Source organism: Botrytis porri, assembly GCF_014898465.1.
Source record: "Botrytis porri strain MUCL 3234 chromosome Unknown BPOR_008, whole genome shotgun sequence".
NCBI classification, from domain to species: domain Eukaryota; kingdom Fungi; phylum Ascomycota; class Leotiomycetes; order Helotiales; family Sclerotiniaceae; genus Botrytis; species Botrytis porri.
The window spans coordinates 900,855-920,347 of NW_024066082.1; the positions used below are offsets into that span (position 1 = coordinate 900,855).

General features: G+C 41.8%; 6 protein-coding genes across 6 annotated transcripts; 3 read left to right on the plus strand and 3 right to left on the minus strand.

Annotated features, from left to right (window-relative positions):
* Positions 1–2,886: 2,886 nt before the first annotated feature.
* Positions 2,887–4,277, plus strand: EAF01_006392 (uncharacterized protein; the record flags this gene model as incomplete). The annotated part of the gene is made up of 2 exons (XM_038914646.1): positions 2,887–3,149; positions 3,209–4,277. 2 exons carry the CDS (start codon positions 2,887–2,889, stop codon positions 4,275–4,277), a joined length of 1,332 nt encoding a protein of 443 aa, XP_038769601.1.
* Positions 4,278–7,084: 2,807 nt separating this feature from the next.
* On the plus strand, positions 7,085–8,335 carry EAF01_006393 (uncharacterized protein; the record flags this gene model as incomplete). The annotated part of the gene is made up of 1 exon (XM_038914647.1): positions 7,085–8,335. One exon carries the CDS (start codon positions 7,085–7,087, stop codon positions 8,333–8,335), a length of 1,251 nt encoding a protein of 416 aa, XP_038769602.1.
* A 605-nt stretch (positions 8,336–8,940) lies between these two features.
* Positions 8,941–10,305, minus strand: EAF01_006394 (uncharacterized protein; the record flags this gene model as incomplete). The annotated part of the gene is made up of 1 exon (XM_038914648.1): positions 8,941–10,305. One exon carries the CDS (start codon positions 10,303–10,305, stop codon positions 8,941–8,943), a length of 1,365 nt encoding a protein of 454 aa, XP_038769603.1.
* Positions 10,306–13,383: 3,078 nt separating this feature from the next.
* On the minus strand, positions 13,384–14,307 carry EAF01_006395 (uncharacterized protein; the record flags this gene model as incomplete). The annotated part of the gene is made up of 2 exons (XM_038914649.1): positions 13,384–13,658; positions 13,716–14,307. The coding sequence occupies 2 exons, from the start codon at positions 14,305–14,307 to the stop codon at positions 13,384–13,386; spliced, it is 867 nt and encodes a 288-aa protein (XP_038769604.1).
* Positions 14,308–15,043: 736 nt separating this feature from the next.
* On the plus strand, positions 15,044–16,963 carry EAF01_006396 (uncharacterized protein). Its single transcript, XM_038914650.1, has 5 exons — positions 15,044–15,531; positions 15,591–15,819; positions 15,897–16,138; positions 16,239–16,447; positions 16,497–16,963. The coding sequence occupies exons 1-5, from the start codon at positions 15,244–15,246 to the stop codon at positions 16,834–16,836; spliced, it is 1,308 nt and encodes a 435-aa protein (XP_038769605.1). The 5' UTR covers positions 15,044–15,243; the 3' UTR covers positions 16,837–16,963.
* A 185-nt stretch (positions 16,964–17,148) lies between these two features.
* EAF01_006397 (uncharacterized protein) lies at positions 17,149–18,369 on the minus strand (the record flags this gene model as incomplete). Its single annotated transcript, XM_038914651.1, has 1 exon — positions 17,149–18,369. One exon carries the CDS (start codon positions 18,367–18,369, stop codon positions 17,149–17,151), a length of 1,221 nt encoding a protein of 406 aa, XP_038769606.1.
* Positions 18,370–19,493: the final 1,124 nt, after the last annotated feature.

Consider the following 19,493-nt stretch of genomic DNA (forward strand, 5'->3'; position numbering starts at 1 on the left):
CGAGAAGTTATAGTATGACTCAGAGTTTGTATTTGATGAATTGAGAACGAGATGAAAAGCACCAGGAAAACTTACTTGAAAACTCAAAAATTCCACAATCGCAGGTTCATTTGACAGCTGTGCCGTCACACAAACGCGCTGTTTGAGTTTTGGAGGGGAGATTTTGGGGTAGGGTACAGAAAGTGACTTTGATATTCGAAATCCAAGAAAGACTCGAATTTCCGACTCTGATCTGAATGAGTTTGAAGGGTGGCGTTTCTGAAAGATATAAAAAGAAAAAACCTAAGGCTGTTTGTTGTAAAAGGTATTGATTGCACTTGAAGGATGTAATAAGATATTAAATTATAGTCAGTATAACTTTTTTCCCACGATAAGGTAAGCAAGCCTTCAGGTAAGTAGATGACGAATTGATTTGATATTGGAGTCGGTGCCTTCGGATGATCAACTTCACATGCAGGTGAAGGATGTTTGAAAATTGAATGCTTGGACGTAGATACCAGGGAGTAGGGGTAGTATTCTTTTGGTGAACGAGTACGAAGTACTAACTGGTATCTATCCAAAGACTCGGACGAAGAAAAGACGGGATAAATCAAGAGAATGGAATGAATTCCTTAAGAGTTATGATTACTTCGTACAATCGCATTCAAAAAATTCGGATCAGGGCTGAAATGGGATTTGGTGGGCGCGTCAAAAGTCTTCCACTCACTTCCTTCTCGCATTCTCCTTCCCACCCTACGAGAATCTTTCGGCACAGGAAATTCAGAAAATACAGAAAATGTTAAAAATTCGATAAAATGTGACTCCCATTCCCGTAACATATCTGTAAAATCCCGGTATTATCCTAGCTTATCCATGAGTGAGTTAGGACCATTTGGGTAAAGCGTGGCAGAGTTCAATCCAAGAACGCGGGTCTAATCCTAGCGTTGACCTACGCCAGTAGGTATATGGACTCTATTAAGTTACACCGCTTTTGTTTTACCACGAATAGAATCATTCTGCCCATATAAACTAATCCTAGCTAACGACGGTGGTACCTAACTTATTCCATAGGGTGCGATTGAAATGGCGACACGTTAAGAAAACTAAACTTTATTGAGTACAATCTATACTACAACTCTAAAATAAAATCTTTAATCGAAAGCTTAATCAAAGTATTTGTAGCTTTGTTTAAACAATCTTCGAATCTTTATATAATAATAACTTTTTATATTAATTTTAATGAATCAGAGTACTTTAATAATTCAAAGAATTTAATTTTAATTTGCTTTAATCGCTCTCTCATATTCAGCTTTGTATGTATATTACCTAATTCAATATTATATGATTCTTTTCAACTTTTATTTTCTTTATGTTTATATATAAATAATACCCTCACATAATATATATAATTCATATATAGAATAATTTATTATATTATTAATTATTAAACAGATTAAATTATATTCTATATATGATATTATAAAAAACAATGAAGCTAATTTGAATAGAGAATGATGTCGAAGTATAATATTATATAGTAGTAGAGGTATATAATTCATTTCGATTTAAAGATAAAAAGAAAATATAATGTATAAGCCTTATATCAAGGTATAAGGCTTTAAATAAGCCTTGTAGCATCCCTCTATATATATAAAAACCTAGTCTTGAACATACTTTATTTCAATTCCTTATTAGATTTAAGTTCAATTAGCGTGTTGTTATTTCAATCGCTCCTATTCCATATACCTCCGTACTACTCTGTACGCGCGGTCTGCGTGAATATGATTGGTTCACACGTCTGTCACATTATACATTATATCCGTTTCGTTTCTTTTACGGGCGGACGGAGACGGATTTAACACATCCAAAAAAAAAAAAAAAAAAAAAGGTAAGATCTTACTAGGACATTTATCTCCTCGACCTAGTCATTCGTACTCTTAATTCGTACATGAGATCAATCACAATCTCACACATTCACCGGTTCGATAGGATCGGAAGATAGAATGGTCCGAAGATCCAAGAACGACAGGCGAATTGATTACTCGGGACCGTGGGATTGTAAGACGGAACCGGAAGAAGAGGAATCTGTACCGGTACATACTACATACTTCGTAGTTAATGCCACATTGTCAATCAAGTAATCTGTCATCACATGATTGAAAAAGAAAGACTCGAGCAATTACCAGCCATTTCCTAGTATCTACATAAATTCTGGTGGTGGCTCATCTCATGCTACGATAACGCTTCTAAGATCTCACATCTATCTACGAAGTAGTCTGCATGGGCGATAACGCACTCCAAAGTATGTTGATGTGATTGATTTGCCCATCGTATTCAGAGTAGCTGATCGATCCATCACCGACACCAATTTTGGATACAATTCCCATGGAACCAGGAAGAAGCTATTCAGAACTCAAACTTGACAAGGGGGAATTAATCACATCCCAGATTCTCAGCCCAGTGAGGTTAACTAACTACGATGTAACTTACAATCTGCAGAGAAGAGAAGAGAAGAGAAGAGAAGAGAGGAAAAAACTCACAATTCGTGATCCTTCTTTACGAAAAGTATTCATGTGGAGTCATTCATATGGTGCCTTGAATATAGGGTGTCAACTTTCAAAGAACTAAGGCTTAACCTTTTCCAAATCCCATTCTCCGACACTTTGCCGAATTGGATTGCGTTGGCCATTCATTGACTCACTCAATCCTCATACTACTCTGTCATGACATTTGTCCTCATACTAACGTCATTTGTCACTTGGTCTCTCTGATCCCAGCGTATACTGTGCTGTACTGTACTGTACATTCGCCGCAATTGTCATATTTCACACTTTCGTATCCCGGCTGATACACTCGCGGACCAAATCATTCAGTCCCGTCCAGTCTCGATCATCATCAAAGAGCAGGATGACTAATCGTACAACTGCCGTATCGGCTCCAGGCAAGGTCTTCTTAGCAGGAGGTTATCTAGTATTGGATCGTGACTATACCGCCTTGGTATTTGGTCTTAGTGCCCGAATTCACGTGTTGGTTCAAGATATTGAGATGACCTCTGGGGTTCAGCTGTCGGATATTATTATCAAGAGTCCTCAATTCCGGGAAGCAGCTTGGAACTATGGATTTCACTTGATTAAGGATGATGGGGGTATTGAACTTACCCAATTAACAAGGTGAGATGTGTCTCTTTTCTTCTTGACGAGCAAATTTACTCATTTCACAATCTTTCTAGCTCGCCATCAGGTTCAGTTTCTCGAAATCCTTTCGTAGAAACAGCATTACTTTATGCATTAAGCTACATATCATCCGTTCTTCCATCCACTACTATCAAACCAACCTCCATCACCATCCTAGCTGACAAGGATTACTACTCCAACCCCTCCACCCAAGCCATTGCCTCGGATGCACATCATCAATTCCTCGACTTTGGCGTTCGTCTCGAAGATGCCCACAAGACCGGTCTCGGCTCTTCTGCCGCCTTAGTCACTGCTTTCACCGGCGCAATTCTCTCCCATTATCTTCCCTCCTCAAAATTCTCTCTCAATACCAAAGAAGGTCAATCTCAACTTCACAACCTAGCCCAAGCAGCCCATTGTGCAGCCCAAGGAAAGGTCGGCTCCGGTTTCGACATTGCCACAGCCGTCTACGGTACCTGCCTCTACCGTCGCTTTTCCCCCTCTATCCTTTCTTCCCTCGGTGAACCAGGCTCCCCGGGTTTCTCCACCCGTGTCAAAGCTTCAGTTGAAGACACCGCCCCTCAAAAATGGGACGCCCAAATCGAAAAAGGCAAAATCACCATCCCCAAAGGTATGGCTCTCGTCATGTGCGACGTAGACTGCGGATCCCAAACCGTCGGAATGGTAAAAAAGGTTCTCGAATGGCGAAAACGTGATCCGGTCGTCTCGAAAGAATTATGGGATGAATTACAATCTCGGAATGAGAAATTGGCAGAGATTCTCTCGTCGGGTAATGATATTAGTGCAGCCGGCCCTGCTTTCTCGGCTATTCGAGAAAAGATTAGAGAGATGGGTAGCCTTTCGGGAGTTCCCATTGAACCGGAAGAGCAAACGAAATTGCTAGATGACGTCATTGAGAATGTGGAGGGGGTGATTGGAGGTGTGGTTCCTGGTGCAGGAGGCTATGATGCGATTGTGCTATTGGTTAGGGATGATCAGGAGACGATGGATCAGATTCAATCTTTCCTGGCGAAATGGGGAAATGTGAAACTGTTGGGTGTGAAGGGGGAAATGGATGGTGCGAGAGTGGAGGATGCGGGATTGTATGGAACGTTGCTTGTTTAGAAGGATGGGATGGAATGGACATGAGTATGAAGAGATGAGTGTATGTATGTATTGGGGGATGAGGGTGTGTATGTCTTTTGCTATTTCAAGCTGGGAGATTGGAAATGGAATATTTAACGCTTGTTACATTGTTTTGGGAATGGAAAATTTACCTGATTATGTCTGCTCATCTATCTCTTGATTGGCATGATCTACAAACATGATCTACAAACATGATCTATCAACACGATCTATCAACCCCATAGCTAACAATTCAACCCAGAATAGTAATCTAACCCTTCTAATAAACTTTCAAAGTTCAAACAACACTCCAATATACAAATATAGATCAATCAACCACAGCCATCTCGAGTTTCATAACAATTTATAGATTCCATCTCATAGAGCACAGGCGAGATAGATAGACCGCAAGTATGATGTTAACAAGGCAGGTATATAATGTATTAGATAAATATATATGTATATATCCACTCATACATTAAGTCTTCTTTTTATAATATATTGTCTAATTGTTATGAAGTAAAGAAGGGGAAATAGGAAATCGGAAATCGAATTTAGATTAGATGAAGTTGAAATTAGGATTGAGATTTAGATGTATGGTGGCTGTACTTGTACTATATTTAGAGGTAGATTTAGATTTAGATTTATACTCATACTCATACTCATACTCATACTCACATTTACATTCACACTCATACTTACACTCATACTTACACTCATACTTACACTCATACTTACACTCATACTTACACTCATACTCATACTCATACTCATACTCATACTCAAGCAAGTAAACAAATCCTCTCTCCTTGTATCTCATATCTCTTATCGTTTAGGAACCGGGAACTATGAATTATACAGCGCACTATATAGCACTATGCAGTATGCAAGTCGAGGGTTGAGATCTGAGATTTGAGATTAAGAAATGATTTCTGCTAGTGAGAGAATGTGGTATATATGAGGTCACTACTCAAGTAATGTTATCTATTGTTAGTAGTATATATAGCGGGGGTATTTATTCATATCTAGTTTTTATTGAATATTGGGGGTAGGTATTCAAAGGTGTAGGTGTGGAATCTTCTGGTTTTGAAGGGTGAGATTGAGAAGTTGTGGGGTGTGTGTGTGTATATGGATGGATGGATGGATGGATGGATGGGGGTGTTATTCATGCTATTCCTGATTGACTAGGGTAAAGTACAGTAATAAACTTGGATATATGCACCTGCGATATCATGATATATTACATACCGAAGAGTGAAAACACTTCAACGAATATATACATCAAACCTCTAAATCTTAATATCATAACAAGAAAACTCATGTACTCGTAGATATGATGCAGAATAAAATAAAGTGAACAATTCGAAACTAGCTTTCATGGACTCTATTATGAGGTTGTATGTTATCGATTTTCTCCTCTCAACTGGACTTGGGACTTCGATTTGAGATGTTTTTGTGGGTTGGATTTGAATTTGAGATATAAATGAATGAAGTTTAAATAGATATCTGTGAGAATATAGGTAGGTAGGCTTCATACTTTTGGATTGTAAGGAAATGAGTATCTCCAGATAGACGAAAAATTCGCACTCAATCAATTCCTTAATACATTATGCTACACACACACAATACAGGTCTTTCCCCAAAAGTCAAAAAGTAAGCTTCTTCAGTTTTTAGGATTTTTGGAATTACTAACCAAACAAAAATAGATTGAAAAAATGTGTCAAGGATTTTGTAATAAAAATTGAGATATAAATTCTAACTCCCCTTGAAAATCTTTTTAATGTTTCTTTAAAGATCTCTTCTTATATTTTTGAAAGAGACATTAAGAATAAATAGGCTACTAAAGAATTTGATATATGATAGGTGAGATAGGGAGGTCTATATCGATATCCACTTGAATATCGAGAAGATAGAGACAGAGACAGAGACAGAGAGAGAGGGAATGAGGAATATGAGTTTTTAATGGTTATATTTGATTTGATTGTTAGATTGAAAGGAGGATTATCTGAATTGAAGTGATTATTGAAAAGAATGGCACAGATAAGTTATTGTTTTTTGATGTATCTTTTGTCTCGTCTAATATATACGTCGAGGCATGAGTATTGAGAGTGTCTACATAGGAGAAAAAAGAGGGCGCAATTAATCATTCAATTCTCTATCAGAATCGTCCAATTAATTGAATTGTAAATCAACCGCAAGTAAAACAAATAAATCTGAACACATTGAAGGAGTTTTCACTTTGTAATAATATTTATTACTATCAAAACACATATTTAGTTCTCTATTCAAAGGAAAAAGTTGAATTATTAAAAGCATTTAAAAATGATTAACCGCGCCTCTACATAAGCGAAAAAACAAGCGGAAATTAGTCTTTTTGAGCCTATTTCAGAATCACCTATTTATTGAATTTTAATTCAATTCAAAAATAAATATCCAATTCTGAGAAGACTAAACAAAAATTTGAGTCTTCTTTGTATTATTCATAAGTGTTTTCATTCTTTGATATTATATCGAAAAGAGACTTGAATTAATGAAGTTCTTTCAGATGATGATCAATTCCCACCTGTTATTTCGCCGATGTAGAGCGTGTCTCTTTTTTCTCCTACGCAGAGCGAAGCGAGTGCCTATCAAGCTATCATAAAACGATAAAGAATGGTGGGGTAAAAGAAATTTCCCTTAACGAATGACTCAAAAACCCCAACCCAGCAAACCACCCTCACAACCCCTCCAACCCGCTATCCAAACTGTATTCTCCACGCCTCATCACCCGCGCCATCCTCAGGGCAAACATTCGATTCTCCCGAACCATGGCCAACTTCACCTCAATCAAATACACCCCCGCCGAGGAAACCGAGCTCAAACAATGGACGCTCACCTCCGAGCGACTCAAGACCTCCAGCTCCGAAACCCCCTCTCTCCTCGATTCTCTCAACACGCATTTAGCATCCCGCACCACTCTCCTCGGCTCCAAGCCTTCGTCTGCTGACATTGCTATCTACGAGAGTTTGGCACCGCAGGTTGCGAAATGGAGTAGCGAGGAACGAACGGGTGAGAAGGGTCATCCGAATATTGTGCGTCATGTGGATTTTGTGCAGAACTCGCCGATTTTTGGATTGAATATTGAGGAAGGGAAGAAAGTGAAGGTCGATGCTGAGGAGATCTTATATGTTAAGCCTCCTGTTGATGCCAAGGCCGAGAAGGAACGATTGAAGAAAGAGAAAGCAGCCGCTGCTGCTGCCGCCGCAGGAGGTGAACAAAAAGAATTGGCAGATCGAAGCAAGGAAAAGAGTGACAAGGGAGTGGTAGCTCAAGTCGCCGAGAAGGTTACAGAGGCAAAAGATACAATTGTTGCTGCTGTAACAGGCGAACAACCACAATTTCCTAGACAAAAGAAGGAGAAGAAAGAGAAGGCTCCCAAACCTCAAAAGGCGCCTGCTCCATCTGCTCCTCTTTCTCCATGTTTGATCGATCTCCGTGTTGGTCATATCCTCAAAGCTATCAAGCATCCCGAAGCCGATTCTCTCTTTGTTTCCACCATTGCTATGGGTGACAAGCCCGGAACAGATGATACATCTGAATACGAAGGACAAGTTGTGCGAACTGTTTGTTCTGGACTTAACGGTCTCGTTCCACTCGAAGAAATGCAAGGTCGTAAGGTAGTAGTTGTGTGCAACCTTAAACCCGTCAAGATGCGTGGTATCAAATCATGCGCTATGGTCTTAGCCGCCTCTCCCAAACTCAAGGAAGGAGAAGAAGATCACCACGCCGGCCCAGTCGAACTCGTTACTCCACCAGCTGAAGCTAAAGCTGGAGAACGAGTTTTCTTCGAGGGATGGCAGGGAGAACCCGAGGGTGTTTTGAACCCAAAGAAGAAGGTTTGGGAGATGATCCAACCGGGTTTCACCACAACTGCAGATTTGGAAGCTGCTTTTGATGCGGGTGTTGTAAAGGAGTTGAATAAGGAAGGAGAAGATGCCAAGACTGGTGTTGGAAAATTGGTTACTGTCGGTGGTGGTGTTTGCAAGGTTAAGTCTTTGGCTGGAGCTATCATTAGATAAAGTGTACAAGCAATCCAAACGACAAGTTGCAAATCGAGAACATTAGGGTGTATGGAAGTTAGGAGATGAAAAGTCACCTAGCTACCAACAGACCTTGTGTATGATACCACGAATGATATACACGTATAAGAATAGACGAATGAGCATTGCCCTGCTTTATACTGCACAAGAAATACGCAGTGGCTATACCATAAGATGAGATGAAACGTGATATGATATGATCAATGAGATTGATATATTAGATTATATCCAAATATATTCCACGCCCTTCTTATTTATGTAAAAGACCAATGGCTTTTCCATCCTAATGCAAACCCTAATGAATTCCTAGTCATTCACATATTCACCAGATCCATCCCTCCAACTCACAAGACTATATTCCAAGCCTCGATCTAGACCATCCATGCTACGCACCGTCGAGAATGCTCAACCTTTGCAATCCCATCCCCATACTTTTTCACGCCATATATTCCATGCGGTAGGTACCTAGTAGGTAAGAAGCAATCCTTACGCCGGCCCAATAATCTAATTCAAGGGTTCATTTCCAGAGAGTAAAACTCCAATATTTATGTTTCTCGAGAAATTTACCATGCAAATCCATATCTTCAAGGCATCCTATCCCCGGATCGCTTAAAGATCAATTTCCTCGGATCAAAACCGTCATTATTATCATCACCATCACCATCATCATCATCCACTTCCATCGCATCATCGACCTCCAACTCTACTGGTCCATTAGAGACCGGGGTAATTGCTGGGTTAGATTTCGATGTATTAACAAGTGACTCCTCTTTCGAAACCTCATTTTCATTTTTCTTTTCCCTCTCCCTCTCCAATTCCAATTGCAGCGCTTCCTCCTCTCTCAACTTCCCAATCTTCCTCTTGGCAATCTCTCTCACCTCCCCCAATCTCCTCTTAATATTCTCAATCTCGGTGCTGCACTCCCCATCGCGCAGAAATTGGTGAGCAGCATGTTCGCACTGTCCCTGACACCATTCAAGGCCCTTATCCAGCTCATCGAATATATTCGGAGAATTTCCCGCTCCTTCACTGCCCCCGCCCGCGCGACGATACCCTCGCAATACATTCATCGTATTTCCGATATTCTTGCGATCGCGCGTCGACCCCATCTTTCTCGACGATGGGAAGTTGAGTTTTGTTCCCGAGGGAGTATCTCCATTCGTACCATTTGGAGTTGCGTCAGATTGCAACGAAGGCTTGAGTAACGCACTACCCAGGACTTTTGACGCCTCGGATTCGGATTCATCGTCGCTTTCTTCCTCGGCTTCCATTTCAGCCGCGCGTCGCATTTCGGCCATCTTGGCGGCCATTTTCCCCTTTCGCATGGCATTCCGATTTCCGCTTACAAATTTGACGAGTTCTTCAAATGCGGTCTGCACCGCGCTGTCGTAGTATACTATGATCATAGATCTGGTTCTGTATTTTGGAGCGTGTGAGTTTCCCGATGCGAGGGATTCTGTTTTGCGTTTTCGAAGGACGGCAGGGGCTCGTGGGAGGGGTTCGGTGGGGGGTGTAGGTTGCGAGGATTGCCGAGTTAGAGCGTTGGGAGATGCTCGGGGTGTAAGGGGCTCGGGCGATTGGGGGGCCGCTTGAGAGGGGGATTGGTTGTATTCGAGGGCGGCGGCGGCAGCAGCTCGAGCTACGGATGGAGAATTGGGTCGGGCGTCGGAGGAGAAACCATTTTGTGCGGATTTGGGGGAGCCGATGGGAGAGGAGGGGGTTTGCTTGGGCTTTTCGGATTCGGTGATGGCTTCTTCGCCATCCTTGGGTCGGAGTGATTCGGTTGACCCTTTATTTTTCACGGAGCGTGCAGGTTTCTGATCGGTCAAGCGGGCAAGCTCGATTTGTCGTAAAGCTATTTGGCCGTTCAAGTCGTCTAGACGTTTGTTCCAATCCGGGATGGATTGGGTTAGACTCATCAACGCATCCAATGTCGAAAATGTCGTCATGCTGAATTCAGATCAATGTAAGTTAAAAATGATTTGGTAAGAGCGTTTTGGGTGTGGATAGTATTGTTTGAAGTATAACGGTTGTGGTGAAGAATATATTTTGTCTGATTCGAGGATTGAAAGCTTCGAGGTAGGTAGTTAGGAAGTCAATGGACATCATACTAGTACCATCATCACTGCGTCATAATGGGGAACAAGTAAAGAATCAGTTGGACAATGCGTGCGACTCTCTGCGTGGAGTATAGGAAAGGAGATTGAAGTAAAGTGATTCTTATCCCTTTTCTTCAATTACAATACCTGAAGGACTTTATTAACCAGGAGCGTGATCTGTAAATGAAGGATATAGATATGGAGTATCCAATTTGATCCAATATGTATCTCGGACTAACTGCTCACACTACTTGCATGCAAGTTTGAACAGGCGTTTATGAGAGGATGCGGATACCGACCTATATCTATGAGAATATTATTGCATGAAACTATAGTTCAACTTACTTGTAACCTTACATAGGATAGTGAGAAGATTCTGTGTGATATTTTGTTTTGTTTAATTATTTTTACTTTTCTTTTTTCACTTCGATGCAGACCGACCTGGAGAGTATGTATAAGTGTGGTTGGTGGGTGTGGTATGAAATGTATGGTAAGGTGTCGAAATCAAGGGCAGAGGAAGTGATAAGCTGTCTTCAATGAAATGGCGTAACGTGGTTTATCAGTACATACACTATATCAGTATGTGCATTACTTCAAAATACATTAAAATTAGTCTTTTATTAATATTTTTATTTAAATCATTAATTATTATTTTTTCTTTGAAAAAGTTTCCTTATAAATAATAAAAATAAAATATTTATAAAATATGATTTTTTTATAGATATTTTAATTGTAGTTTAAGAATGTTATACTTTGTATTATAAAAATCTATTTCTTTAAACAACTTTTTTATTATTATAAAATTTTACTATTTTAATTAATTTTTACATTATTTATATAAGTAAATATAATATATATAAGAAAAAATTAAATTATATTAATAAATAAAGAAAGTGTATAATTATATATAATCGTTTTTTGTATATAAAAATAATGGTGTATATACTAATATGGTGTATGTACTGATAAATCATGTTAAACTTAATCCTAGTACATCAGATTCGAACGCTAATGATACTCAGGGATTCTTTTGAATCTGCAGACTGCAGACTGTGGACCCCTTCATTATTGAAGTTCATTGTTAGTGTTAGAAATAGTAAGCGAATCATCTAGTTCATTTCTAATTTCTATACATAATTAGCCAACAATAATGCAACTAAACGGAGGCACTTCCTGCACAAAGAAGAAGAAACGGTATGAGAAATTATCATTGGAGGAAACATACAGCTCGAGCCGTTAGAACTCTTACAAGACCATATCTTCCCTGAAGCTTCGTTGTGAATCGTGATCAGTATTCAGAACGCGCATCAAGTTTCATATACGAATTATTTCATCTCGGAATACGAAAATGGGAAATCAAAGAATGGCACAGAACACGTAATGATACAACGCAACAGAGCAAAAGAAGTTCGCCGAGCGGTTATGTCTTTGATATCGTATCACTTTTCCATTTCGACCAAGCTGTCGGTACCGTTATAACATCCTGATAGTGCCATATTGCTATCTATGTAACTTCTACCTCGGGAATGTGCAGACGAACTGATATCGTTTGTTATGGGTTCTGCGGCGGTGCCAGTGTTGGTGAAGAAGATTGTTTCCTTATAGGAAAATGTCTTTTGAATATCGATAATTTGATTTTTACATTCTGATAGGTATTCAGTCCTTGCAACCAACCATTTCTTTTTTCAGAGCAACTGCTAATCGTGTTATTCAAACAATCAATCCTGCCGTGTTAATGTGGACGAAAAGATTTCCCTATTCAAGAAATAGATGTTCAATACAGACCCTCACCAAACCCCTCCCAGTCTCCATTTCCCTCTTCGTCTTTTACTGCATCTATAGTTTGAAACAAATGTTGGCTTTCTATTTACCTCGGAACCTTATTGTCATCATATCACATACCTACCTACTTTGTCTTCATGCATTTCCTATCTTCTGCTTATACCCCCCTCGTCATTGATGCGTTGCGAAATTCCTATTCACAATACAACCCCTCGTTAGATCTCACGCGGAGAATAAATCACAAGCCTTCAGTTGACTGCGGAAGAATACCTCGCAAATTGCTACTATTGGAACTTTCATGCGAGTTTGTGGTACATACTCTTTTGACCACATCATCACCTAGGTCCTTTAGCCTCAATACAATGTTACATTGATCTATCTGTATAATCAATATCACTACGTGATAGCTAGCTACTTTATGTCGAGAAATGAGTATTAAAATCCATCTCACTCTCATAAATTAAAAAAAGCCATTAGAGACTACAGAAATAAACGGGTAAAAAGCTCTGCCAATATAGGGCATCCTGTCAACTCCTCTACCCCTCCCGGGGAATCCATTCCACCCAATCCGGCTCGTTTCAGACGGTGAGGCATTTCGAGAAATAGACTAGAAGCATTAATGTCACCATCATGTCTCGTGGCTTTTAGTTTTTTTAGTCTAATCGACCAGGACAGGGCCAGCAGGGGAAGACCAGAGATTTTTAGTTTGACTCTTCCCGTTCCTTGTCACACGTGCTTTACGCAGAAAACGGCCGCCATCGTCTTTTTTGATGCACGGATATTGAGAAAACCACTCGAGCGTTTGATACATCATACATGGGTAAAAATGGTGGGAAATGATAGTTAAAAAAAAATGGACTGGAATTGGTTAAGAAGTACGAAAATCCCGGCTAATGTGAAAGCTTACGAGAATTGAAATTGTGTGCGGCAGACTTACCGCTGTTTTGTGAGGTATTGTATTTCGTACCCAGTCACCAACCACAGGAAGCCAAGTTTTAGATAGTTATGATCTCCATGGAGTTTCACGGAAGACAAACGAAGAAAGGAAGACGTAAACCAAGATTTTGATTGAAGCTCTGCTCCGTGCAATACTGTACAAGCTCTGCCGAACTGACATTTTGCCGAGCCGAAGCTCTAATTGATAATTTAGGGCCAAAGCTCCTCCTTCTTCCATTCCCCAATAATCTCTCCTTCCTTTCCAGCATCTCCATCGGGGCCGACGTAAGTAAATCTCCATCTCCTTGCTTTATCAGGTTCACTCAAATCAAGTTGTTCGATCTCCACAGGTTTGATAATCACAACCCTGAAATTCTTTCTGGAAGCTTCATCATTCAAATCAGTGACTTTTTGACCCAATTTCCAATTTGGATCGCTGGGTGGTTGCGAAACGGGTGTTCCGGGTACAGGGTTTTTGAAAGAACCTATAGATGGGAAGTCAGTCACAGTAGTCATCCAATATATATCTATGTTTTGTTTACCCCTCATTCCCGGACTAATATTGCCAAAATGTGCAGTAAGTTCTTTTCCCCAACTCCAACCCTCTTTTCCATCTTCCTTCACAACTCTCATTCTCTCTCCAATCTTGGTCTTTACAGTTCGTGTTCCACTTGATTCTTGACCACTCCCTTCGATGTCTTGAGCTACGATATACGCCTCTCCCTTCACTCTCCATTGAGTCATGACTTCTTTGATCCAGAAAACTGCTTCAACAGGTCCACCACCACCACTACCCTGACTCTGTTCTACCTCTCCATGACCCTGTGAACTAGCAAAAAACTGGGGGACCTTCTCCATGCGCACATCTGTGGTAAAGGTTGGAAGATCACTCTCGTAAACTCGATCGTTCATAGGAGCATCATTGTGTTTGTTCTCTGGGAGCTCGGCCCACATTCCTCTGTAGATGCAATAACGAGCTCGAGGAAGATAAGGGGTGGGAGCATCCTTATCCTTACTTGGTTGTAATGATGAGAGAACAAATTCCGGGGAATCCATCTTGGAGAGATGGGAAAGGAAAAGAGGACGCCATGGAGCCTGTCCGATGGATGCTGGAGTGGTGGTTGATGTAGACATGGTGCGAGCGAGACGCAAAAGTCGTGCCGAGGCTTTGGAAGCTATTTTGAATGATTTATTTCTCGTCGTTGACGGGTTGAGATGAGTGCTAGATGAGTATATCCCGTAGCTTTATGGACACAACAAGTGGCGAGATTTCGATTTTGGCAGTTGGCTCTTAGTTTGATGTGAAAGTTGATGGATGACGCATTGATTGAAGCTCCATTGAACAATTCAGAGCTTATGGTGGGGTGATTATCCTCATATCCCACCACAGCTATCTAGGTACTGGCACTAAAGTTAGTACCATCATCTCCCTACCTACCTACCTACCTACCTACCTATAAATCAACAAGATTCAATTGTCAGGTCAGCAACAAGTTTCTCGTATGTGGGAATAGCTTCAATATCTAAGAAGGCTGGCTTGAGACATCACATCACATTACAAATGAGCGGTGATTACAGTATCGATCAGATGACCACGAATTACTCAAAGTCAAGAAACCCCCCCCCCCCCCCACATTCGGTGCATCATTGCCCGAATCCGCAAAAACATTTCTTTTACCCCAGATAATGATCACCCCATCAGGACCCTCATCCAAGCTGGAAAACATGGGGAAAGCGTCTCTATGTGGCAATCTGATGAATAAGTTAATGCCTTCCGAAAAGAATTTTACCTCCAATCGAGGAGCTTGTTGATATTGTGTTTCCCAGCAGAGGGATGAATCTCGCGGATTAATGCAACGCACCGTGATTGTGACTGTCACTGGTAATGCGGAAAATGTTTGTATATATTCTCAATATGCCTTCATCTTTATACTCCTTGATTTTTTCTGCTGTTTGAATCCTTTGTTCTGATGGTGTTTCTCCGATTTCAATCGTAAAACATTGTATACACATTGAAGCTTTCGAATTGTGAGATTCCATATCATTCCTCGACTTGTTCTCTCGCCCAACATGCGTCTCATAATCACCTCCACAATAGCTCTTTTCTCCTCTCTCATAGCTGCGAAAGGACATCGTGGCTCTGACGTTGTCCCAGCTCCTCCCCATAACAATCATAAGACTTGCACAGTTCATCCCCACGGAAATCATACAGACGATACTCCTCAAATCCTCAAGGCATTTTCAGATTGTAATCATGGCGGAACCGTTGTATTTCCCAAGCATAAAGAGTACTGGATAGCAACGAGAATGAATCCAGTTATCTACGATGTAACGATTGATTGGCAAGGAATTTGGACTGTATGTTTTAGGCTATCTTCCACTCACAAGAGGTGTGCTAATGATCGATGATCGGACAGTTATCGGATAATCTCACATATTGGCGAAATAATTCCTATCCCGTCGCATTCCAAAATCACGCTGCTGGTGTTGTCTTTACAGGAGATCGTATTCATATTGATGGAAAAAGCACTGGTGGCATAAATGGTAATGGAAATGCTTGGTACAATGCCGAGCAAGCAGTCACGCAGCCAGGACGACCTATGCCTTTTGTCTTCTGGAACGTTAGTGAAGTGTTCGTCGAGCATTGTATGTCACCTTGATTCAGCATTCTCCTCTCTTCCAATAAATGATCATCACGCTAACAAAACTTTCTGGAAATTAAGTCTCGATAAAGGATTCTCCTCTCTGGGCAATCAACATCATGAACGGTACTAACATGTGGTTCAACGATATGCTCGCCAACTCGACCGCCGTAAAAGTACCATATGGAACGAATTGGGTTCAGAATACCGATGGCTTTGATACTATGGACGCGAACAACGTCAAATTGACCAATTTCTACTATCAGGGAGGGGACGATTGTATTGCCATTAAACCAAGATCTTACAACATCTGGGTTCAAAATGTACCTATCCCTTTCTTCCACTATTCGCATCTTCTTACATTCACCTCTACTCCTACCTATATACCGACTCAAAATCAGACAAACTAATCCGAATAAATAGGTAACATGCCACGGCGGCAACGGAATCGCAATTGGTTCCCTAGGCCAATACGTCGAAGACTCATCCGTCGTCAACGTTACTGTAAAAGACGTCAACATCATCTCCTACAATCTCGACATGCACAACACCGCATACATCAAGACCTGGATCGGTTTCGAAGCTCCACAAAGCGGATACGAAAGTGCAGGTCTCCCCCGCGGCGGCGGCTGGTATGTTTCCCTCCTCCCCCCTTTTCCTTCAAACTAACATCCGATCCAGGGGCAACGTAAGTTCTCTCCTCTTTGAAAACTTCCATATCGAAGGCGCCGCCATCGCAGCCGGTATCTCGCAAGATTCCGGAAATAACGGTTCCTTCACCGGTACTTCCAAGTTTCTCATCTCCGACATCACGTTCCGCAATTTCACGGGATATTTGACTGGGGCGAAGGGAAATAGAACGGCGAGCGTTAGTTGTAGTAAGGTGAATACGTGCCATGGAATTGAGTTTGATAATTTCATGGTTGCGTACACGCAGAATGTGACGGCGGCGAATGCGACGGGCACGTGTAGTATGGTTGCGAAGGATGGGGTGGAGGGAATGCTGGGGAGTGGGTGTTAGGGGCGCTTGGTGATTTTAAATAATGCAATTTGTGGATGTGAATAGGAATATAAATTTCGATCAGATTTGATATATTGGCTTGCTATGGATGTACTGAGAAACTTTGAAGTCTCGACCAGGTACTTGGTATACTATTCGCTCATATTTGTTCTTAACATTGGATTCTGATCATCTCATAAGCGCTTCTTTCTTACAAATGTGTTCCTATAATGCCGTTTGTGCAAGAACTTTTTGTTTAGAAGAGTTTCTCGGGTATTGATAGGGTTTATGAAGAATCATTCCAATCATCACCACCTTCATGGTCTTCTTCATTTAATCCTCATCCTCCTCTCCCCAATCCATCTCATCTTCATCATCACTACTCACATCCAAATCCACCAATTGGGCATCTTCCTCTCCTTCAACCAATCCACTACTCTCTTCACCCACCGAAAGACTCCTCAATTTCCACTTCAACTCCATCACAACCAACATAGGACCCTCCCCCCTCTCCATCAACCCCTTTCTTTCCCGACACCTATCCCCATTCTTCCCTTTCGCGGCTTCCGTCCGCTGACACGCATTGCCCACACAAAAAGGACAGACCTCACTCCAATGCACCATCTTACCTCTCCACTCCCACATCTTCACATCTCCCAACTCCCCTTTCTCACTCCCATCCCCCGCACGCGCATGCGAATGTTTGCGCGTACTCAACACCCCTCTTTTTCCCATGGGGAATTCCCACGTCCGGGCCCACTCAGCGATCATTTTCAATTCCTCTCTCTTCTCCTCGCTCGTCTCAAATTCCATCTCGAGCACCTCCAGCTGCGGGAATCCCGCAAGCGACGCCCCCCATTTCCCCGCTTGCCATGCGGGCGCTTCGCCCCGTCGCGAGCGCGCCATGTCATCGCGCATGCTGGGGATGTCGGCGTTGCCGCGGTAGGGATTGATTGCTAGGGGTTCGTTTCGCTCGTTCCACCACCAGTCGCCGCGTCGGATGGTGAGTTTGAGATGGGTGATGGTTTGGAGGTAGTGTGCGGAAGTGAGGGGACGCAGGAAATCTTGGAGCCAGTAGAGTTGCGTGTGGAGATGGAGGGATTTGAGAAGCGCGAGCTGGTAGTTTGGGAGACGGCGGAAATAGGAGTGTTCGCTGCGGGGGGGCTTAGCCGAGGGGGGGTGTCGCGCGTGCCAGAATATGTGGGGGATGGATGTTGGGGGGAGCTGGTAGGTTTCGAGGTAGATGCGTCGACATGTTCTGAGGAGGGAGAGGTGTAGTTGTGTGCGACATGTGAAACCTGGACGTGAGTAGTGGGTGTTGGGATCGTAATCTGTGTCTGGGATTGGGGTGGGAGTGAGAACGTAGGAGAAAATTAGGGAGCGGATTTCGGCGGGGATGACACCGGAATAGAATGGAGAAAGGAGTTGGAGGCGGGGAGTGGTCGGTTTGAGATGGATGTTTATTGGAGATGGAGTGGGGAGTTGCAAGGCTAGATCTATGGCAGGAGTGGTAAAGTCGAAGGAAAAGTGGTTGTTCCTGGTCTGGTTATCCATGGTTGGACTGTGGGTCATTGGGGTTGAGGTTTTGATGTTCGTTGGTAGTATTCTTGAGACAAATTCCCATGTCAGTGTTGCGTGACGATGTGTGTGAAAGATAGTGAAAGAGATTATGGTAGAGAAGGTTAGGAGAGTAGACTGCTCATTTCAGTAGACTTATATCATGAACGACTCATGCTGCGCCGTTGTCATACATGTATAGTCCATGGTTGCCTAAAAAGGATCAATGACTTGAACTGAAGATTGCTCAGGACAAGAGTTCTATCTCCAATAACTCATTGACTTGACTTGCTAATGTTGAAGAATTGATTCCAATGTAATATCTCCAAACGACTTGCACTGTCTTTGGATTGTAAAGTTAGCAAGTAGCATACAGAGTTGCTCGTATCATGTCGTCACCTGATGAAGCTATCTTCATAAAATGGTACTCTCCAATCACACCTCGAGGTCCAAGTATTCCCTCATAGTAATTATCAAAAACCAATCATAACTAACAAGTACCTAATCCTTCATCGTCTAAAATGGATATCACATTCCTAGATACTAGCGTGGCTTGATGTATTGATATTAACCGGAATCACGATGAAGTTTTTTCTGATGCACAGCACCTTCTAACCCAACGCTCTTTTCTTTAGCTACCCCTCAATCCGTACACCCACCAACGAGAGGAAACATAACCGCATCAAGCGCTGATGAACTGATAAGAAATCCCTTCATCGATAAGAAATGCCAAGTGATAGATCGGCATATATGGGACCACACGTCCGTCTTCACTCCTTATACAACCTGGAGAAAAACACTAGGAAAACCCACTGAAGCCGCGAATATTATATTCGAATGGAAACTTTCAATGCTAGGAATAGAGACACTCGGAATCTAATACTGTAAGTCTGTAAATCGAATTGGGAAAGGAATTCATTCTAGCATTCTGATCCTCTTGATGTCTAGGTATCTCGATTCTTTATAGCCAATTCTTCTTAATACGAGCCCCCATCATCCATTACGAAGACTAGTGGACTAGAATGGATAGACATTGCGGTGCAGCTAAACACCCCTAGCTTTTTTCTCCTGCACATACCTAGATATTTAGCTAGGTGCTAGGTGCTAGGTAGCTTAGGCGG

Bases quoted from the DNA above. Each gene is read 5' to 3' on its own strand.
- EAF01_006396 (XM_038914650.1), top strand. From the start codon at position 15,244: ATGCGTCTCATAATCACCTCCACAATAGCTCTTTTCTCCTCTCTCATA. The intron at 15,820-15,896 runs GTATGTCACCTT...CTGGAAATTAAG, and splicing joins TGAAGTGTTCGTCGAGCATT to TCTCGATAAAGGATTCTCCT. The intron at 16,139-16,238 runs GTACCTATCCCT...CCGAATAAATAG, and splicing joins ACAACATCTGGGTTCAAAAT to GTAACATGCCACGGCGGCAA.